The sequence below is a fragment of the Mastomys coucha genome, unplaced genomic scaffold (genome assembly GCF_008632895.1).
Source record: "Mastomys coucha isolate ucsf_1 unplaced genomic scaffold, UCSF_Mcou_1 pScaffold12, whole genome shotgun sequence".
NCBI lineage: Eukaryota > Metazoa > Chordata > Mammalia > Rodentia > Muridae > Mastomys > Mastomys coucha.
Window position 1 is genome coordinate 67,724,275 of NW_022196894.1, and position 24,529 is coordinate 67,748,803.

At 34.9% G+C, this 24,529-nt stretch overlaps 1 protein-coding gene across 1 annotated transcript in view; it reads left to right on the forward strand.

The window, feature by feature from the left end:
* Gbe1 (1,4-alpha-glucan branching enzyme 1) overlaps positions 1-24,529 on the forward strand; it is a 258,423-nt gene that overhangs the window by 122,974 nt on the left and 110,920 nt on the right. The window contains exons 4-7 of the mRNA XM_031364235.1: positions 3,286-3,411; positions 4,249-4,384; positions 6,635-6,725; positions 10,059-10,268. Of these exons, the coding sequence (XP_031220095.1) occupies positions 3,286-3,411; positions 4,249-4,384; positions 6,635-6,725; positions 10,059-10,268 (563 nt within the window). The remainder of the gene's footprint in view (positions 1-3,285; positions 3,412-4,248; positions 4,385-6,634; positions 6,726-10,058; positions 10,269-24,529) is intronic.

Here is a 24,529-nt window from a genome sequence, read left to right on the forward strand (position 1 = left end):
TTCATGTTCATTTACGAAAATACTAGTAGTGATGTATTATTTTTAAGTATACAGCTAATATGTTTGGAATTATTTCAAATTTATATTGAGAAAAACGTATTTTCACTATTGCTGTAGATGAGCATCTACATAAGACTGTTAAATTGAACTTTTAATATGTAAAGGCTGTGGGACTTTAGATCTTGGGGATGAATAAGAAAATAAGGGTTGAGGCTAAATAGTGATGTGTTAGTGTGTCAAGTTGACAAGGTGTCAATTGTACTGGCTGGTTTTGTGTGTCAGCTTGACACAGGCTGGATTTATCACAGAGAAGGGAGCTTCAGTTGAGGAAGTGATTCCATGAGACCCTGCTGTGGGGCATTTTCTCAATTAGTGATCAAGGGGGTAGGGCCCCTTGTGGGTGGTGCCATCCCTGGGCTGGAAGTCTTGGGTTCTATAAGAGAGCAAGCTGAGGAGAATCCTTATTTCAGCAATTTTCCAGTGCACCGAAGACATTCTTTTGAGAGAATGATTTCAAAAGATATTTATTCCATGACGGATCACTGATTTATTTATTTACTTATTAGATATTGGCCATTTACTAAACATTTTTATATTGTCTACTTGAGTTCTAGATGACATTTTCTGTATAGAGTTTGACTTTACCCAGTTCATTTTAGTCACCTGGACTTTTGTACATCTAGAGATTTCTTTTATTAACTTCTTTATTTATTTTGATAATGTACTTTTACTATAATCTTTACATAAGGTATATAAGTAGTTGATGTAAAAGGCTCCTCTAAAATAATTAACATTTATATCAGTGTTAGAAGTTATAATTTAACAAATTATTGGCCATATAAATGTTGTTCTACCTATTAATGTACTGATACATTTTGTTGAATAAATAAGGTATCCATAAGGTAATGTATAAAAATTTAAAACTAAAGTAGCAGTAACTGTTGAAATTGTGTGCTCACACAGGTCACATATTTATAATCTATAGTAATGTTTTCACACTTAGAAGCTATACAAGGGAAAAAGTGATAATTGACCTACAAATGGACGATAAAGTCTGCCATTCCCCTGTTCTGTGTATTTACAGTAGTGAAATTTAATACATTTTTTATAATAAAAAACATTTCTCAATTAAGTATCAGTAGTGTGTTTTTAACATTTAGACATTATTCATTATTAATTTTTTATTAATAAAATCATTAAATGATTATTAGACAGGGACATCATTTTTATGGATACACTGTGATTATTTCCATGAAACTAATTACATAATTAAAATTGCTGAAACCTTGAGATTATAATTTATTAGACTTCTCCTCTGATAAATTATACTTAGAGATTTTTATACTCAATGGCTGTGAATAAGACCTTCCCTATGAAAGTATCACATGGGAATTTGCACCTACCCATTAGTAAATTTTAAAAGGTCAACTTTATAGCATGTAAGAATACTAACATCTGAAGTGTGCTAAATGGAATCCGAGGTTAGTATAACATAGGAAGCCAAGTCCTCCCTCCAAAAAATATCTATTAACAAAAGTACATACATGAAGTGTTTATCCTGGACAAGGTGTGTTAGTGAGGAACACACAACAGTGAAGTCATTAGAAAGCTATGACGTAACATCCATGCAATTTTCTCATTTTGTGGAAAGATTGCTCTACACATCATTTGGACTTTTCTATTAAAGGGGAATGAAAATGAAAGTTGCCATTCCGTACAACAATATGTGTTTCTAGGTATATATGTTAGAGAAAGGAGACACAGAATAGCTGGGCAAATGTTCATTCAGTGACTCATCTGGTATGTCCTTTGAGTCTATCTTGTGAGTTTTTCTGTTACTTTATGAATTCTGGCAGAACGGTTGGGACTTCCAGGTTGAAGACAAGTGATTTACTATTCAGAGCACTAAAGAAGCCCCATACTATGTTTTTTCTGCTTCTCCATTTCTGAGCCCCACACAAGTGAAACTGGAGGCTCAGTTGACTATAGCTTACTCCGTGGTTTTGCCTCATTGTAGTGGGCTGGTGAGTTTGGAAACATACATTTTTATGTAGCACTTAGTAAGTCTGTCTGCTTTGTAGTCTTTCACAAAGCTGAGTCTAGCACAACCTTAAGAAGTGGTATTAGCTCTGGGCAGTGGTAGTGCAAGCCTTTAATCCCAATACTTGGGAGGCAGAGGCAGGCGGATTTCTGAGTTCTAGGCCAGTGAGGTCCACAGAGTGAGTTCCAGGACAGCCAGGGCTATACAGAGAAACCCTGTCTTGAAAAAAACAGAAACAAACAAACAAACAAATGATATTAGCATGCCCAGCAAGAGCATTAGATTCTTTCTGTGACTGAACACAGGTGTATGACCCTGGATGCTGAGAGTGAGTCTGTTTCTTCTGGCACTTTTAACTACTTGGCTTATGATGATATCTGAATGTACGGGACAATCAGCAAAATAGTGGTTCAACATGCTATTTTGTTCTGTCACACAATAGAAAAGATAGCTAGATATACTAGAAGTGGTTCTCAACCTGTGTGTCACAACCCTATTGAGAGTCAAAGGATCTTTGCACAAGGTTTGCATAGCAGGTATACTACATAGAAGATATTTAGATTATGATTTATAATAGTAGCAAGGTTACAATTATGAAGTACCAAGGAAGTAATTTTATAGTTGGAAGGTAACATGAGGAAATGTATTAAAGTAGTGCAGCATTAGGAACATTGAGAACCACTGTATTGGAAGAATACTATTTAGTGGTTATAATGTTTTAGTTCCATTTAATAACATTTTAAAATTATGATTGTATATATATATATATATATATATATATATACATTCAAATATTAAACAATTCTACTCATTAAGCATTGAATATGTTATAACTTATTCCCACAGATGAGTAAAGAATGTGATGGCTGTATAATTCTTTTTGTTTCGGTCTTAAAGAAGAGGAATATTTCCTCTGGATGATTGACTTACTGATAGCAATATCCAAATAATCTTGTCTTTTTAGTATATATAATATGTTTAATTAACTACTCTAATAGTTGGTTTGCAAACATGGAAACTGAGAGAGGGTCATATAATATTCAATCTATAAATATCTCTAAGGATCCTATGGTAATAGCAAATGAGCAAAGATTTTAAATATATTTTTGTGGCTATACACCTGGGAACTCACCTAAATTCTTAGCTCATTCTGCTCCTATGTAGAGTAATGCTCATTAATGCTTGCAGACTCGTTTGACTTATGGGCCTATTCTAAATCAGTACTGCTTCCTTTTCTTTTTTAGGTAGTTATTACTAGTAAGAGTGGTGAGATACTGTACCGCATTTCCCCATGGGCAAAGTATGTGGTTCGTGAGAACAACAATGTGAACTATGATTGGATACACTGGGCTCCAGAAGACCCCTATAAAGTAAGAGCCACAGTATTTCTAAGGCAATGAATTTTTACTTGTATAACTTTTATGACTATGCTCAAATTCTTTCTTCACTCCTTGCTAAGTGTTTTGCATGATAGCGTTCCTGTAATATACATCTTATATCAAAGTCTGTCATATTTTGCCAATAAAACATAGAGGTACATTTTTCTTTCTGCCTGTTTTAAAGTTAGTCAAACCAGTAAATTTCTATGAACATTTCAAGAAAGAAATAATATTTGAGTTACAATTTCTAACTTACAACGATTTAAATAATTTAATATTCTTACTCAGGGATGTGGGGATGGATTAGTGCACTTCTGACAGGGGCATTGGGATAGCAGACTATCTAATAAATGTACTGTGTATTTTTTTTCCTTTATACCCGATATATAAATATATATATATATATATATATATATATTATACATTTATATATATTTTATAAATATATATACATATATTTGAACTAATTTTCTATATTTTATAGTACTCAGTATTGCTCATGAATGATTTGTATTGAATATCTAAATCATATGCACCTATGAAGACTATTTTTTTTCTAAAGCATAAGCTAAAAATCAAACAAACAAAAATATCTCCAGTCAGTAATGCGGCATGAGCCATTATATGATTATTTTGAATAAATGGGTTTGTTAATACAATCCTGTAGATGATTAAGAAATACAGTGCATGCAGCCATTGCATTTGATGTGAAAGGATAGTCACAAGTGTTTCTCTGAGTTTATACACTGTTTAATTTCTCATGCTCAGCTAGGGAGTATCAAAACTTAACTCTCGGTTTAATTCCATATGTAACTTCATCTTCTGTAGTTCAAGCATTCCAGACCTAAGAAACCAAGAAGCCTGAGAATCTATGAATCTCATGTGGGAATTTCTTCCCATGAAGGAAAAATAGCTTCTTATAAACATTTTACCAGCAATGTACTACCAAGAATCAAAGACCTTGGTAAGTAATAATTGTGATTTTTTTATTCAGATAAAATTTTAATGAGACTGTTCTCTTATTAGAAAAGCTAATTACAAGTGTCTCTTTTTTGAGTTATGAGATTAAATATGTAATAGAAATGCATTTTATTTTAGCCTTCTCCAATTGCTCTGTAATAGTGATAGCATAGAGAAGAGAAATGGAATAAGATAGAGCAAAGCATTCAAGATATTATTCCAATTTCAATTTAAAGTAATGTGAACTGATGGCTTCCAAATTGTAGATAAATATGCAAGTGTAATTACTTTCCTACAGAAGATAACCTTTATCATTTGTCATTGCCATTGATTATAGCCTGTCCATTTTAGTGTTTTATAGAAAAAAAAATCTTGTATCTGTAAGGTGTCTGGAATTCGTTTTGGGTCAGTTATTATATAGTGTCAATGTCTGGATGACTTTTTTCACAAACATTTCGGACCACATTTACAATACGTTGAGAAGTGCATGTATCAGACTATCATGACATAGACTGCCTCCAGAGATGTAGCGGAATGAACAGTATTTGTCTGACTACTTGCCTCAATAGATGTTACATCAATTATTTTTCTTTTTATAGATAACGCTGTTCATAATAAAATTTGCAACATATTTGGTAACTGCTGCACTAGCTAGACAGGAAGACAGAGCACATTTTATTACATCACTTCGGCCAGGGAGTTTAGATTTTAGCTACAGGAAAGGTTTAAATGCAAGTCAGGGTTAAAGGCTTCACTTATATATTGTTCCTGATTATTTGTGATTTTGAAGTATAATTTCAGAAATCACAATTAAATAAATTTATTGGTAGCATTGGTAGATAGGCATAATGTTACAAATACATATTGAGGAGTTCTTTCCTTATTATAGAATAATAAATTATTTCTACCTGGCTTTTAATATGGGCTCAGCAGCACAAGATGCTCCTCTGCAATGTTGTTTATGTTGCTTAGCACTGTACATAGAGAAGACACGAAGGGAGACATGACTAGTGCTATTCTCATACACAGTGAAAATCTGAGGTGGTGCTCTATAGGGATGGTACCTATTATGTAATGGAGATTTAACTGAAAATTCAGTTTCATTTTAACATATATGATAATTGTGTCCATCATCTGAGCAAGAATCAATACCTGTGATTCTATTGAATTGCATCATTTTCCTTTTTAACCAACATACCAATGATGAGGGCATGGAAAAATGCTTTAAACATATACATTCCCAATCCTGCATTTGCATGTGTAACTGATAGAGAATCCATAACTTGCTAAAACACAGTCACGGGAAGCAGTAACACACCAGCTGAAAAGAAGGAAATTCATTTGGATTTGGTTTTCACAGAAGTTCAATTATACTTTTAAATTATTTGTCAGTGAGTCTGCTTTTATGTACTCTTTAAGAAAATTATCAAGCTCATACGAATTGGGCATTAGGAAAATAATAAGAATATTTAGTACATGTTTTGCAGGACTATAACTTTCTAAGCAACCAGATTATAAGTGAAAAATGATCACATTGTTTTTGGAAAAAAAAAACTGATCCTTTCAAAAGTTTATCTGTTTTGTGTTTTCATTATCAGATCAAAAGGTTGTATCTTTTCTTTAATAATTTACTTGTGGCTAATTGTACTTCTGCTATGAATTTTTAAAGGACAATTCCTACCTTTTGAGTGACTTTATTTACCAATAGAGAAAAATAAGTTCTGATGGAGAAAGAATGGCCATTGTTGCTTTAGCGTAATTCTGTAGGGACATTATTCCTGGCTCCAAAAGTGCTACTTTGTAGAAAAAAAGCGAATTTGGTATTTTTTCTCAAGCTATATGGTAAAGTGTCTGAATCTTAATGAAAAGAGGCAAAGGAAAAAGCATATATCATGCAATCAGTCACTTTTATTTTGCCCCATAATCTTCAGGATGGATATTACAAGTAAAACTGAAATTTAGCATATGCAGATTTCCATGTTTAATATTCTAAAGCAAAATTATGTGTACATTTGCATATCATTTGTTGCTTATTAAAATGAAGACATTTCAAATAAGTAGGCAGAATGTGACTCTAAGAGACAAATGTCCGATTGTGTTAGGAGGTCAGACAAGTAAATTGTGTCAAAGTGGTAGGGCTTGGCATGATGATTAGAGTGTCCAGATCCTTTGTAAACGTTATGTGTTCAGAAAATGAATTTTTTTATTCTTTTACAAATGTAGTCTTGACTTCCTTTGGGTTTTGTGTCTATAGGGTACAACTGCATTCAGTTGATGGCGATCATGGAACATGCATACTATGCCAGTTTTGGGTACCAAATCACGAGCTTTTTTGCAGCTTCAAGGTAAAAGCAAATATTTCATCTTTATGTGTATTCCAAACAATGTAATCAAATTGAATTTTAACATTTTACCTAGTTTTGTTTTGGTACCTCATTTAGAGTTAATGGTTAATAGAAGGTGAATGTTTTCTTGTACTGACGTCATTGACTTTCTTCAGATGTACGTAGCCTTAATTGGCATAGATTTCATGTCAAGCTCCATGGTGGAATGAAGTCAGTCTGTGACTATCTCCTTACTCTCTGAAACTTAAGACTGTTGGATGCACACTCTTTGTCAGAAACTGTGTTCTGTCCAAGCCAGTACTAAAGAACTCACGCCTTTCTGTAGGAGGAAATTGATACAAGGTAGAAGCCTGTAGCTCTAGGATCTACATTTCACAGACTGCTCTCTCACACTTAAATCTCCCAGAAAATGGATCTATAAGGTGAAAGACTACACTAAATGGTCCCATGTGCTACGAATTTGAATCCCACGATTGTCTAATTCCAATAATATCCATTAATGTACCAACATTAATTTTGCCTCATGCAGTTTACAGTGTGGGGAAATAGACATAAATTTAGTACCTAAACATAGAAAGATTTCTACTGTTAGTAACAACTAGCAATAAATTGTTTTTTTAATACCCCCAGATTGACTGTAGATTCAGTCTGATGTGATATTTAAGTGGACTGAAACCATATTAATAGTATAGCCGATGATATAAAGTTAGAAGTGGGCTTAAATATATAAGAGTCTAGGAAGAGATACTAAACAATTTCCTTATATCTCCCTGTAGTTCTCTTTGCATAAGCTACACACACACACACACACACACACACACACATACGCACATACACACACACACACACACACACGAATATAGTCTCTATGTGCTTTATAACTGTTATTTTCTGAACTCATTCAATAAGCTGCCTCTCTCTACTAAACAGTGTGTTTGTTAAAGCCACTGGTGACCTTCACACCTAACATACCGGGCTTTTCTTGGTTGCCTGTACCTGACAGAATCATTTGACGCAGCCACAACCTTTCACCTCCTTGGAAGACTTTTATTTTTTTCTTTAATTCCTGAACAGTGTGTCCTGATGTGGCCTCTCTCCCCTCACTGTTTTCCTGTGTTCATTCGCTCTTTCCTTCCGCTCCTCCACCTGCATCTCTCTCCTGAGCAGAAAACATTTTAACTCCGTTTTATACAGTTTCTGTCCCTTCCTTTGGCTGTAATGCACTTCCCGTGCAAACTCCCAAGTTGAAGTTTCTAGTTCATGTACATTATGTACCTCAGCACTCTGTGTATGTAATTCATGTCTTGAATGTTACAGATTAAATGCCTCACCATGTCCTCCCCGGTCTTTTCCCCTCATTTTCCTTATTCAATAAGTGAGATTTTCATTTTCTAATTGTTCAAGCCTGGATCTCCATTCGCATTATATTTTTCTATTCTATTTATGCCCATAACCGTACTCTACTTATTATATACCTTAGCCGTCTGCCACTCCATATTGTAGCCTAAATCTGGCTGCTCACCTGCCCCTGTGCTCCCCTAGTCCATGGTGCTAGTCTTTTATTTGGTTTATTTCAGTAGTTCTTCAGTGGCAATTTGAATTCTTTCATCTTCATTAAGTTTGTCTTGATTCAAATGTTCATTTAGAATAATGTTTTTTTTTTTTTTAATTTGCCTTGGAAAAATTGTTTGCTATGTTATTCTTCATATCCTCTTCATGTTCATAAATGAAATGTGGGGTTATTGAGCATGGTGTTCAGTGAGTAGAGCCAGCTCAGTGTGGCTATTGTAAGGAAATCAGAGCCGGGTTGTGGTGGTGCACGCCTCTAATCCCAGCACTTGAGAGGCAGAGGCAGGTGGATTTCTGAGTTTGAGGCCAGCCTGATCTACAGAGTGAGTTCCATGACAGCCAGGGATATACAGAGAAACTCTGTCTCCCCCCCAAAAAAAACACCCCCCAAAACAAAACAAACAAACAAACAAAAAAAAAACAAAAAAGAAAAAGAAAACCAGTTAGTTACTGTGTTGCAGGTGAACCTAATGTTGTGAGAAATGTCCTTCTCATGACCACAGACTTCTCATGACACAGTCACAATGTTTTTTTCTAGAGGATAACAGAATTTGTTTTACCTTTTAAATTGATAGCTTTGGTGGGATCTGGTTGGTTGATATTGTTGTCCTTCCTATGGGGCTGCAAACTCCAACCAGAGCCCCCCCCCCAAAAAATAAAATCTCCCAGGATCTAAATCACCAACCAAAGAGTGTGAGGGGCTCTTGCCTACTCCAGCTGCAAATGTAGCAAAGGATTCCCTTATCTGGCATCTATGGGATGGGGGGGTGTCCTTGGTCCCTTGGAGGTTCAATGCCCCAGTGTAGAGGAATACCAGGGTGGTAAGGTGGAAGTGAGTATGTGTGGGAGAACCCTCACTGAAGCAGGAGAGGTGGGAGGTGGGATAGTGGGTTTGCCGAGGGAAAACTGAGAAGGGGGATAACATTTGAAGTGTAAATAAATAAAATAACCAATAAAAACATAAAAAATAAAGTGACAGCGCTTAATTGGCCGTTTGAGTTGTTCATTAGGAGAATTGCTACATGTGAAGCATTGCACCGTGTCCTGAAAAGGCACATATCCACAGCCTCCGCTGTGTAGGAACATGTCATCTGATAGGGAAGACAGATCATAACAATAACAAGGGCACTTATGTTTCTAGAGGGCGAACTTGAGGAAATAGTACTGGGAAGACTGTCTTGAGGAAACAGACAACATTCTGGAAGAGTTTATTTTGTTTGTTTGTTTGTTTTTTTTCTACTACAGATAGACTAGGAGACTACTTACAAAATATCTACTTCTTCTATATGTGTGACCTATTGGTCAAACATGGCTCATTCTCTTAGCCTTCTAATTCTGGGAATATTTGGAATTAGGAACAAGCACAGAATGGACTTCCCTCTGAAAGAGTTATTCTAAAGGCCATTTATCACCAGTTCAGTTGTATGCCATCCCAGGGATGAGCATCTGGAAATTGGCTAGCTTTGGTCATAGACCTCACAAGCTGAGAAGATAAAAACTTACTGTTTTATTATTTTCTTAATCCAAATTGCAAATTTGGTTTTAGTGCATCCATTCCATTTAACAGCTTTAGTTCATTAATGTTTTTATTCAATGCTTTTAATTTACTATTTAGAGCAAGTAGCACCTTTGAGTGTATATAAGTAGCATCATACTGCATTTATGTGTTTAAAATATTTAATATTGTTCCGGGCATCAGCATTGCTGTACAATGACTGCTTAGTTTCAATGCCTTCGAGTGATTCTCTGTACCTTTGCCTTCAGCCGCTATGGAACTCCTGAAGAGCTGAAAGAACTTGTTGACACAGCACATTCAATGGGCATTGTCGTCCTCCTAGATGTGGTGCACAGCCATGCTTCAAAAAATTCAGAAGATGGCTTAAACATGTTTGATGGGACTGATTCCTGTTATTTTCATTCTGGACCCAGAGGGACCCATGATCTTTGGGACAGTAGATTATTTATCTATTCCAGGTAAGTGCATGTAACATGAAATTTACTGTTGTTGTTTAAAATTCATTTCAATTATTTTCAATAATCAATTTTGTGTGTGTTCTGTTGCTGTTAGTTAATGCTTTCACTTCAGTTCCTAAGCATTATGTGAGGAATTGTAGCAATTGCATAGAACCCCTATTTATGGCATTTTATGTTAACTTTCAAGTTTATAATACATTTTGAAATGCTTTGATAATATTGACACTTAAACTTTTAATGTAAATCATTTATTATTAACTTTTAAATGGTAGCTTTATCTCATTGGATCAATCATAGAAAATCTATTATTAAAGAATATGTATTAAGTGGGCCACTTAAAACTCATACTTCCTGTCTTTAGATGTCAGCAGTACTTCAATGGTTCTGCTTATAGCTAAGTTACAAAACAAAAGTGAGATTATTTTGTATATATCCCATATTCTCCCATTTCAGGAATAAATAAACTAATTTTAGGGTTTAAAAAATTAAAATCTTTTGCTAGAATATATATATATATATACACACACACTATATATATATATATACATATATATATATATACTCACATATATCTATATGTATACACAGACATACACACATACACACACACACATATATATGTGTGTGTGTGCATATATATATATATATATAAATAAATATATATAATATATATAATATATATAATTTATATAATATATATATAAATATATATATATTAGATTTTATCTGATTAAGGATTCTGGCACCTTATAGAGTATTTTAACATGCATGAATTTTGATCTTAACCCATCTCATGAGAGTGGATGTGAAATTTTCAAATTGTAGCATCAAAATTGAAAGGATTTCAGATTGTGGAATATCAAATACTTAGACTAGGAACACTCAACCTGAGTATTAGGTAACAGAATCTTTACTACTTTTGAAATGAATGACATCATGCATTTATACTTTCACTTATGGTAAGTAATGAATACAAATTAAAAACATTTTGAGTGTTCTATTTTTATCCCATTATGCTATTTGAATGTAATCAGCTGAAAGTTCACAGTGCTGGAATGCATTGTTTCCTGGCAGCTCAGGTGTTCTTTGTTTCTCTGGGTGATTTGACTTAAACCTCTTCTAAGCAACTCAGCTTGTCTGACAGTGATTCTCAGCTTATTTGGACTTTGGGAAGGAAGGAACCTTGTGAATCTTGTTAGTTTCAGGGACTTCCTGAAACTATTTTGAGCTGCTTATTTCCTGACTTACCAGCTTCTCTTTTGGATAGTCTTTCACTTCTTTATAGATATTCTGTCCAAAAATATCCAGTTGATCCCCTTTTTGATTTGATTACTTTTTTGAGCCATGTATATCTTAAGATGTTTTCTTCCAAGATGGAAGGTTTTCCACATAAGAAAGGAGATTACTACACAAACATTTACTGCCTTCTATTAATTCTTGCCTGTATAGTTTATCATTACTCTAAAGCTATTTGTATAAATTTAACATTCAGAAGTCTATTCTGCTTTTTTTTTTAATTTTACTTTTTGCAATTTGATGAACCATCTTCTATTTTGTGACTTCAGATACAAAATGTATCTGTTCTTAACTTAAACATACTTTTCCTGTTATGTCCAGTGCAACATTTTCATTATAAATACAATATCTCCATTCAGTATGATTTTCTCCCATAATTGACAGTTACTGTTAGGCATCAGTCATGATCCTGAGCCACGCCATGTACTGCTTGTGTTTTGTTTAGGAGACAGAATCTTCATTGTTGTCATTCATATAGTTCGACTCTGGTGGTTAGTACAGGATCAATTCTGCAGTGAGCAGTTGGTCAGTCATATTCACGAGGTTAAGGTAGGGGTCCCCTCGTTCAGTGGGAAAACACCAAGGAATGTTAAAACCCAAGTTATGAAATCTCCACATATAACAAGATTTGATCACAATTAATAGACTACTTCACAAATTCAAAAGAGGTAATTAAGATACCTGCCCATGTGGAAAATTGTTTATCTCTGCCATGTTCATGCAGTATAGATAATTATATCTTTAAAAGGCAATGTAATAATGCACTTCTACATTTGAAAATGCAAAAGGCATAGAAATCCAAAATAAAAAGTATCCTTTATAAATATGAATAACTTGCTTTTGTGAAGGCTATAAGTGCATGCCCCTCTCGAGCATATAGCTGTGTAAAAACTCAATACTTCACATTTGCTCTCTTCATATGATAACTAGTCTGTCTATGATTTTGAGTTTGCACCTTATTCAGATGAAATCAGAAATAACAATTTCCATTACATATTTTAAATATAATTTACTTTCTACTCTTTTCCTCTGATCAGTAGTTGATTAATGTTACAATCTATTGACAAATAGATATATAAATGGTGTGTGGTTCAATTAAACTGTAGGCTTGTTCTTTAAAGATTTTAAAATGATTTTAAAAATAATTATATGACTGCTCAAGAAATTCATCTATATTGAATCACTTCTGCAGAGTGATGTTGCTCATTTTCATCTTATCTATATGTCACAACCTGTCACCATTTATAATCTCTGATTCAAGTGCCATCATCTAACTTATCAGAATTAAATCTCTCTCTGAGTAATGCCAGGGATCCTGACTGTACTATTACCTGCCATGAATAAATTTCCAATCAGGAGCTGCCCATTTTCTAATTTACTGTCTACTCCACAGATCTGCCTTCTATGGCTGCTAAATTACAAATGGCAGTTCATACCAGGGAAAGAGTTGTCCTTTTTTTTTGGTTGGTACAGAGAGATTTTTGATAAATCGGTCACACATAAGTTCCAAGAGTACCCAGAAATGAAAAGTAGTGGCTATAATGTGGCAGGCTGCAATTTTGCATTCTGCTTACACATTCCTCTGGCATTCTACAAATTGACTGGATAAAACAATGTAAGATTTGTTGTAGTTAAGTACCTACTGTGCCTTAACTGTCATTATCAAATTGCCAAATGGCTTCCCTTCTTATTAAATACTACTTTTACAGATAAGACTCGGCATTTCATAGTCAAGCTGATGATCATTTTCCTCTTAAAGTTCCTTTTGGATGTGAAATTAGTATAACTACATTCTATCATAATGGGTTCATAGTGTGACAACTGCTAAAGATATTCTAACCATATCCTGAGTTATTGGGCATTCTTGAGAAGAAGAAGCAAAAAGAAATTAATTTTCTTCTTCTATAATCATAATATGTTTGGTAAAATGTCCCTTAGATTAGACAGCATAATATTTAGGTCTTGTTAACCAAATGATTCCTTTTCTACAATTTGATGAGGAAGAAAATGCAGGAGGGCCTTTTCTTGAAGTATATTTTAATCTTCAAAGTTGGTTAATGATAATATAATGTATGATTTTTCTTCCTATTCATTAATATGATGAATTGCATTGATTATCTTTGATGTCAAATCAATCTTTCATTCCTAACATAAGCCCATATAAATATAAATGCAAGTATTCTTGACACATTTTTAGCATATCTGTACATGTGTACATGTACAATAAGATCATTACTAAAATAGTTCTTTTGTTTTTTTGAGACAGGGTTTCTCTGTGTAGCCCTGGCTGTCCTGGAACTCACTCTGTAGACCAGGCTGTCCTTGAACTCAGAAATCTGCCTGTCTCTGCCTCCCAAGTGCTGGGATTAACTAAAATAGTTTCTAATGATAAATCTTAAATGGTTATTATACATTGATATATTATTTAATGAGTATATGACACAACCATAATTAGCAGTATGTTTAAAAACTATGCATCCAGAATATGGGTAAAAATGCCTAATATTATATTTAAAATACATGTGAACCCATAGTTTGTGTTTTATCATTAAGTAAACTATTTTTTTCTTGGGAAATATGAATATCCTTCATCTACAGAATTTAGGACTCCTGGGATTTTTGTTTTAAGGTTTAAAATTTTAAAATATATGTATATATTTTATGAGAGGTATTTGGGATATAACCAATTTTTCCATAAATTTATTTATTTATTTAGTTTATATCCTGACCATATTCCCCCCTCCTTCCAGGTCCCACTTACAGAGCCCCTCCCCCTCCCTTATCCCCTTCTCCTCTCTACATGCTTAGTTTTTAACCATATTGTTAATTGTGGCTATATCATATGTCACATGTTAACTTTTCCACTTATGACAACACATTGACACCTTCAAGAATGCACATTAGGAGTGTATTTCCATTTTGAATTTTCAGATGAAGACTTTTCACTCAAGTCACAATGTAATACTTTATTGTTCATGTAGAGAGATGTGTATATTAGGATATATTGCAAGATACGTTTAATTAGGAAGCTCATCATGAGTTTGAGAGCAAGGAGAGATATATGATATATATTTTAAGGAAGAAAAGAAAGGGAGAATTGATGTAATTATATTATAATCTTAATGAAAAAAAATAAAGCAAGAATAAATCTCCCATTATTCTGTGCAAGCCAGGTCTATCATCTCTATTTTCTTCCCTCTGCTAATCCAGGATATAGAACTCTTAGCTATTTCTCCAGTACCATGTCTGCCCGAGTGATTCCATGCCTCCTGCCAGATGGCAATGGACTAAACATCTGAACTATAAGCCATCTCCTGTTAAATGCTTTCTTTTATAAGATATGCCCTGGTCATTTCGCCTCTTCACAGGAATAGAAACCCTAACTGTGACAGGGAAGGCAATGCAGGATATGTGGGCTCAGCTGACTGAATTGGTTTACTGTAAGGTGGGAAAAATGAGAGCTTATAGCTTGGGCAGGAATGAGGGCTATATAACCTGAAGAAACCAAACAATAAAAAAATTAATGAACACTACAAAGCAAAAACCTGGTAAATTTTTGATATGCATCATGAGCCTTTAGTCACAATGTGCTTGTCTACTGTAGATCAGTTTAGGTCCATATGTATGTTGTTAAAAGAGGTGGAGGTGACCATGTCAAGCAACAGGAATCTTGCTTTAGTCTCATTTCCTCATCCTATCTCCAAAGGATCTTTCAGTATTATGGCCATCAAAGTCCTTCCTGGTTTTTAGCCTTCCTGAAGATACAATAAAAATATTCATTCATTTCTAATGTGGGTAATATACTACTAAAGTGGCATATAATTAATGCTATGTAGAGTAATGTGCTAAGGGGCTGACTGATATAGCACACATCAAGACCTTTTGTAGATTAAATAAGGAATAACCACAAAAATATACATTTTTAAAATCAGGCCTTTTCTGATCAGTCCCTTAATTTGGTCATTTGTTTACTTGACAGACTTAGGCAGCATCTGTCATAAGCTGTGCACTTTAGAGGTTGTAATTTTCAGGATGTTTAGAATTTGTCACAAAATCTTAAAGTATTTGTTTTTATTTTCTTGGGATAAACCAGAACTTTAATATTTTTAATTGATGGGATACAGCATAATTTTAGACAGACAAATTCTGTTCCATTTGCTGGTCATAAAAACAATGTGATTCAGTATCAGTTAGCCTTGAATGTAGCTTTTGCAAATAAACTACTCCCAAAAAGTACTAAGACAATTATAAACATACAGCAGTAGCTCATAGCTTATTCTTCATTAAAATTCATTAAAGGGCTGGTTAAATTCATTTTAGAACTCATGTTAATAGCTTTTGAGACTATTTGGTATCTAATAAAAATAAGCTTGAATGTTCAAAAAGTTCACATCTAGTGTCCCACCCCTTCCCTTTAGTTTTTATTCCTGCTGAAGTCTGAACCTTACTTGAGCTTGATTAAGGAAAACAGTTAAGTCTACTCTTTCAAAGAAAGTCAAGTTACCTTCAAAACTCAGACAGACTAATTCTCTTTGGTAGAAAAAGATTAAGAAAGCTTCTATATCAACTAACCTGTCTGGAATTGAGTTTGAATAGTAGAAATGTAGCCTGTCTCACAGGCTTCGTGAGATTATTCAGCCTAGCAGAAAGGTTTCTATTGATGCTGAGTGAGCAAAGGGGTGAGGCTTCACTGTCTTTGACTAAACTTTGTTCCTGGCATTATCTGTCTCATTTATTCCTCACACTTCTACAGCGTAGGTGCCGAGGGATGTCATGGGAGCATCCTGAGGATTTCGGTCTCACTCACCTGTAATATCTCCCTCCCAAATTGAAACTTTGTCTAAAGTAGGACAGTGTATACCAATTAAAATGCTGTCCCCTGTCATAAAAGCAACTTTCAGCTTAAGACAAGCGCACATGCTTGTGAAAATAGTTTTAAGGTCTGTATTCAAGCGATTATCCATTTAAGGCAGGGAATTTTGTGAAGTATATAATAATAATGATATCTAAGGGCTTTTTATGACCTTTTTTTTTTTATTTTTAAACAAGCAGGTAGAAAGTAGAAAAAAATCAATTTTTCCCTGTTTTTATCTGCGTGTAACAGAACAACTTGTTTAAGCATGTCTATTTTCTAGAGTCTGGATTGCAGCTTTGAAGCTCTAAAGAGATATTTCATGGTTTTCTAGCTGAATGATTTCCTTAGTGTTCGAGTCAGATAAATAAACCGTGTTGTACCAAGCCGCTTACTTTCAGAAAATATAGGTTTCTCATAAATTTGAAAAGGTTCATAAATAATATGAAATTGTTCATTTTGAGGGCTTTCCCCTCCATTAATTTAGGTTAGTGACCAGAAATATTTTTCTCTAACTGCTGACTTCCCTAGACACATTTTGTAAGGTTGAAGTATCCCTAAGAATCCCCCCCTGGACTTTAGCATTTTTCTCTTTTCATTCATCCATTTATTTGTTTTCACATTTGTTTTAATTTTATTCCTTTTTTCTCTTGGATGCATACATGTGAACATGTGGACACATGTGCATAGCCCGTGTGGAGGTCAGAGAACAGCTGTGTCCTTTTACTATGTGCTTTCTGGGCATCAGCCTTAGGTCAACAGGCTTCTTTGCAGTACCTCTTCCCACCCTCTTCCCCTCCAATGCTCTAGGCATCTTATTGTCCTATCTTGATTCACTCCTGGACCTGACTTTGTCAGAGAAACCAGAAGCCTCCCAATTGATTTCATTGCATCTCTGTATATTAAAATGCTTCTTCCTGCAAGTGGTTGACAAATATAGGCTTTTGCTTAAGAAAGCCTTTCAAAAAATCTGCGTCTAAAAGCACTAGTACAATTTGGGATTTGTTTGTAGCATTCTTTCTCAGTGCTTCAGGTGACAAAACAGCAAGGCCTTGTTTTTAGCCTTGTGTTAGGTCTATCAAAGAAGACTTGCTAGCTGACCAGGAGGGCTCACCTTGGACAGAGTAAAGCTGAACATACTGCTTGAGTCTTTTTAACTTTGCATTATTGGGTGCTTTCATATATCCCTAACTATGACCTGACCCCTATTATTCCCTATTATTCCCTATCCCTTCATGATTCTTTATCATTGTTATGAGCACTGTATCAGATTATGAGCATATAGTTATTTGTATTTTTGTTTATATTTTCAAGAGGGCGTTTGCTTCTATATATATGTTGAACATGAATGTTAAGAGTTTGTCCATAATGCTTATGTTTCATTTCACCTGGAAATAATATTTTGTTGACTCTATTTTTCTACTTGCATAGTTTTTACCAGCATGATTTGTGGTGATATTACAAAATAACTTTGTTTGGATATCTTTTGTGCGTATGCATTTCATGCGGGTGAACCCAGACATACACATGCTGGGTGTGTGGGCCCAGGCATACAAAGAATGAAGACAGGGGGGGATGCCACATATTTTCCTTTGTTTCTCTTTATTGCTTTGGGACAAGTCTGTCACTGAGATGGGATCTTGTTATTTCAACTTGGAGACCTGGCTAGCAAGCTTGTCAGGTGTCAGGTGTCTCTACCTGCTGGTGCTGGGGTCAGATGAAGCTGTGCTCAGTTTTTGACATGGCTGCTGGGGACTCAACTCAGGTCCTTCCCCTTACACAGGTTATGTTCTTCCCCACAATGGCATAACATTATTCTTTCTTTGGTTGATTTGTTAAATGAAAAGAAGAAAAAGAGACTTTTACTCTGAATAGTAATAGCAGCACTATAATACTATACATCAAAACAGTTAATTTGGTAAGGATCTGAAATAAGCTTATGGCTGCTTTTTTTGTTATCTTCATCTCTCAGCTTGCACCAAGCATGGCATACCTGAATCTTGGTCCTGTGTAAAGAGGTCATAAGGATGATTTTTTTTTTTTTTTATGTACCAAGGGACACAGACTTTATAAATTAATGTATCTTAAGATGTCTAACACAAGGAATTTAGAATACTGTACAATAATGGAGTTTTGCTTTCAGATGTTTGTTAGACAAAGCAGGCTACTTGGGGGAGCATGGCCAGGTCTTGCCTTTTGCAATTTGGAACAAACCAGTCTTGTTTGAGTTCTGTGCTGCCAGCAAGTGCCAGTCAGGTTTTTCTAGGAAAACACATGGTCTCACTTAGACTCAATTTTCACTTAAGAAAAGTCAGAAACACATACTTTAAATGAGCTCTCTCCATTTTTAAATGTCACACAGATAGAATTTTGAAATCATTATTTAATACAAAGGAATTTTTATGTAAAATGGATAAAATTCCCAGCACAATAGACCTATCTTTGGACTTACGCGTGTGCTTTTGGGTTACAAGATTATATGATCCTCCCAGACTTCCAATTAAATTATAAGGAGTCAAATGTGGCAAAGCTGATAATAATTTATGGCTTAAATATAGTATTCTAGCTCAATTTCATTGTTCCAGCAAGGAGAATATTATAAACCTAAACTACCAGAACCTCATCACCAAGCCAACTCTCAATACTACTTGTTTTTTTTAAATAAATAAGTAAATGAGCTATCTCTTTACAACAACCTGAAACCAGGTAGGAGCCTGTCCAAGACATCTACAGTTAACATTCATTTACTGTGATACTTTTAATACTGTCCATCCAAGTTGAAAAAATTTTATTTTATTTTAAATACTAGAAGACAGTGTATACAATTAGCCTCAGCCCTAGTTCGGCATTCTAAGTTGCAGTGAAGAGATCAAAGTTGAGATCATCCTGTTGTCAGACTTACATGCTGTCTTAGTCCTGGGAAGCATTATTAAAGGTGTACATGCAAGAAATAGCAGCTTTTCATAACATCAAAGCGTGGGACACAGTGCGCTTGGACGCTAGCTTTTAAGGCATGAGGAGTTCGTCTAGGTGGAGGCTCAAAATGAGAATCAGTTGTTGAAATGACTGATAGTGACCCACAGCTAATCGTATTGAGTAGTTGCCTCTGAGAGTAGTGGGAAAGGGAAAACCTATCAAGGTGAGAAAGTAGAACTGAAAGCGCAGCATTGCCAGGCCACTTAGGTGCTGTAGCAAACAGTTCTGCAGGTTGCAATTGTCCCTCTGGGCATCATTAGACCACAGTGTTGTATAATAATTGATCATAACGAACCTGAGTCATTATAAAACTCAAAATTGTTTTCAAAATTTGTACGTAAGCTGCCAGGAAAGGATGAAATGCAATTTAAAAGCACCTGTAGTAAGATTGTTTAATGTTTTAAGTGTGATGCTAATTACCTAAAGTCAGCGTCTGCTTGCTCATTTTTTCTGTTCCTGTACCCAGGGCATGCTAGGCCAGCATTCTGCCACCACACTCTATCTTCAGCTCTGCTATCCAGTTTTAGGGAGGATTTCTATAAACGTTTTATTTTATTTTTCTGGACTAATTTATTCTGAGCTGTGGAATAAATGAGGCATCCTTGTGCTATATTTAAATATTTTCAGGTCTTGAAGTCATTTACTAATTAATTACTTTCGAGTTAGTTCCTTACTTTGCACTGTAAGTCAGATGTCTTTTTAGGACCCTGTTTTTGTTGAATTTTCATTGAAAGTCTTGCTATATATTCCAGAGTAGTTCTGAATTTCCTATGCAACTCTAATGCCCTAAATTCATAGTGGATTTCTTTTTTCAGCCTTCTAAATACTGAGATTATAAGAGTGTACAACTGTGGTTGGATTTAGGATGCTGTTACTATTGCTTTCTGTTCTAATGAAGAAAGCATATTTTGTATTGGCAAAACATTTAGTATAAATAAAAAAAAATCTGTTTTTCCAATAATGAGATTGGGTGATCACTTGAAAATCAGATTCTTAGCAAAACAAACAAACAAACAAACAAACAAACAAACAAACGTCGGCTTTATTCTTATGAGGTCTTCTTTCTGATTGCTGTTATCACTGCTGTAGTCCACACTGAGAAGTAGTTCTGTGCATTGTACAGTTTTGTAACCTGGTAACGCGTTCGATCATGAGCTGTGTGTTGTCATTTGATAATGTTATTAGCAGCTGCCTTCTAATTTGAAAGATCAGTAGTTTCTCCTTTCTATCTTCTGCTCTGGGTTGTTTCCCTAATTTGTGTGGTTAGATCTGAAGGGTTATTAGAAATACTCTTTCAGGAGTCAACCTTATCGAAAGAGAGTTCAGTGGCTTTCGTGAAAGCTTGTAGCACACCAAGAAATCAATGAGTTCATGCGGCAAACACCTCCGCGTCATAGAGATGGTGAGAGAAACTCACAGGGCCCGCAGCATGGAACATGGTTGTGTTACTCCACTGCTGGGCTACAGGCTCAAGGAAATTATATGTGAGGTTTCCATGAAATAAGTGTAAAATGGAGACCCAGTGGTCCTGCTGAGGCAGTGGTGTGGCACTGCTTAAGATAAAGATAATACAAGTGCCATGAAAAATAATTAATTAATAGCTGTGTAAAAGCATAAGGTGAAATAAGCAGCACAGCTATATTTTGCTTCACTAACTATGCATATTCAAATATTCGCAATATTTAATCTACAATATATATATTTGTATATTTTATTTTTTCTTATTTACACATATATGCATATACACATGTATATGTGTGTGTTTAAAACTAAATTATTTATATTGGAAATATGAATGCATACATCTTTGCTGTTCCAAGCGTTCTTAAGTTTTACAGTTACTGAAATTAGTTTCAGTTCTTAAATTTCAATTGATACTAATATGAAAAGCATTTCTGAATCCATGTTAGGAGTCACCCTAAACTACTGCTAAGGGCTTAGTAGCCCTGTGTGCATTGTGTTGTATGACACATTAGTACATTTGAGCAAGTACCCTGAAGGCTTTTGCAGTAATGGCTTTGTAATTGATTAGATTGGGTAAATACACATCAATTTATTGAGCTAGTTGAATGAAATGCCATTTTATTTTTCAATAAATTTAGTAGCTGTGGACTCAGAGCATGAAAGTACGTGCTTTATAAAACACTAAATTTCAATTTCTCAGGAAATTGATGATGAACAGGGAACGTGAACAAAATGTCCACTAACATTTATTAACCCTTAGCCTGCAGCAGTTTTATAGAACAGCCAGTGTAGTAAACACCGATTTGTCAGTCAGCAAACATATAAATTTAATTGTTTTGGCATTCTATTTTTTCTCTGGCAAATGACCCAGACATCTGTGATTTAGAAAATATGATTCAATCATTCTGGTTAAACACGAAATAAATAATTTACCAACATACTCTGCTTCAAGTAATATAACGGCACTTTGTTCATTGTCATACATATTTAAAAAGTTCGGGATTTCATTGAGGGGATGTGTAGCCTGGATAAATAATGAAAAATGATGTTTATGAATTTTAATGACCTATTATTTATTTACATTTTATAAATATGATAGAATCATAGGGAAACTATGGTAGCAGTTATGGAGAAAACATTGCTAATGTGGCATGTAATTTGGTTAGAGTTTCTTTTTTCTTCAGTTTCATATTCTTCCCAAATGGTGATATGATGAAAGAAGTTTTCAGATTTTCCAGAGCTCTTGTGTTTGTGTTGAATTCCACAAAGTTCCATGTGGCATCATCATCTCCACATCTCCTATCTGCACAGTCTTACTGGAATCACCACTTCCTTGGTGAGGAATTCATTTATCAGATGGTAGAACCCGCCATGACAGACACCATTACTTAGACATGAAGGAAAGGCATGGCTCTCATCTTCAAGGAACCAAAATCTGATGAGTTTGATGCTCAAAATGCAGGATAAATGTAGCACTGGTTGGCTTATTGATAGCTGAAGACAGACACAAGTAATTAGCTATCTGAGCTGAATGGATGGAATAGTCATTGATATCTCTGGAAGGATAGACATTGCCTATCTGTAAATTAAGGTGGAAAAGTGACTTGAATTCTTGTTTCCTTGTATATTTTCTTTAAAGTAGTGGTTAACATGGTGCTTACATAGAACTATCATGAAACCTTTAAAGTATGTCATGCTTTAAAACAGTTTCAGGCATGTAATGAGACTTAGTCTCCTTTTTTGTATATGTTATAACCTTCCTAACAATTAGACATGTTTGTTGTTGTTGTGAATTCAAATCTGTGTCTCTTGCAGTCTCCAACCCTAGATACATTTCACTGTTACAATTATTTTAATTTTACTTTGAAGCTATTTCTCATATATGGACTTTCTCTTCATTCTCTGCCATGTATAATGACTGTCACAGCTGTTCCCACTCTGTTTCATACATCCAAATACTTATTGAGTGAGTAGTTGAATTGCATTATGTTGAATTGACTGCCTTTACTTTTCTCATGTACACCAAATAAGAATGTAGCCTTCAGCAAAACAAATGCCATATTTGTCTTGTTTCCTACTTTATCTCTCAGACTCAAATAGAGCATAGCTCGTTCATACACAGATTTGAAGAATGAATACATATGTAGGTACATTTACGCACTGGTTCCCCAGTTCGCACAAATTAGAATATAGACATCAAACATCTTTCAGTGTTATCTTTAGGGAGCATCTCAGTGCCTGTCCGAAAGTGTCTCTCAAATGTTTATTTTCCTGAGTATAAACGAAACTCATTACTTCTGTTAAATGATACTTCTTGAGTAATTCAGCTCCTTTCATTGGTGTTAGAGAAAATGGGTTTTCAGCTCATTTGTGTAATAACAATAACTACTGGTTTAGCACAGCTTCTTGTTCTGTGTAACTGCTGTGAAAAAGGTTTCCCCAAGAAGAAAAATTTTGTGCATATCACCCTATACACATGAAGAATGTTCAGTACCCTGGGAAATTTGGGAATCTTTGAATTATGGAATATTTTTACACTTTTCAGTTGAAATTGGTTTTAGAATATTTAGTTAATGTACATTTAAAATTTTTATATGACTTATTGAGTTTGTTTTTTGACAGTTTTATACATGTATGAAGTGCATTCACATTACTGTAATGTCCCACCCTCTGTAATCTGTGTGTGTGTGTGTGTGTGTGTGTGTGTGTGTGTGTATTTACAACATGATTTCAGGCCTGTAGTCACTGAGTTTGACCTGGATCATCTGCCTTACTGTGGGTAGGAAATGATCTGTTGAAGTCTGACAGGCACTTCAGTGAGTACAAAACTAAGGCAATGACTATCCTGTTCCAAGAATCTGTCAGTACACAGTACTTTAGTAAGAATGGAAAGGGAGGGCCCCATGAGCCCTTCCACAATCTATTTTGAATACATTAATGGCTCAGTCTTCTGTAGGCCCATCTCAGGCAGCCATGGTGCCTAAATTCATGTCCCTTGGCTCTGCCATTACCCAAAATCAGTGTTCATTACCTATGCCCTTTCCTTATGCTCCGTATGTTCTTTCTGTATTCTCTTTGGCAGTGATTCCCAAACACTAGAGGTGATGGTATGAAATGGCCCGTTTTGTACTTAGCACTCAGCTGTCACTTATTCTCTGAACCATAAGCCACCAGGACTCTCTGCATTCCCTGACCATCACTGCAGAGAGGCCTCTTTGATGACTAAAGTTAGGGGAGCCTTTTCCAATGACTATAACCATAAATGCTTTTTTTGGTATGTGGCAGTTTAACTGAGCCAGAGCAGAAAGTTTGCCACTAAGGCCTAAGACCTGTCATCCATGAGTGTTTAAAGGGGTTACCATACCAAATATGAATTCTGTCTTAGGAAGCAGCCTTCAGAATCAATCAGAGAATAGTTGATTATTCCATGAACTGATTAACAGATGATTAAAATGAGACATATAGACATAGCTAACTTTAATTCTGCTATTAACAAAGAATGCAGTTATAAAATATGCAGATAAATGGATGGACTAAAATAAAATTGTACTGAGTGAAGTTTCCCAAACAAGCAAATATAAAAGCCATATATATATATGTATATATATATATATATATACATACATAGAAGCAGATGGAGGGGGAATGGAATAGGGGGTTTCTTTGGGAGGGG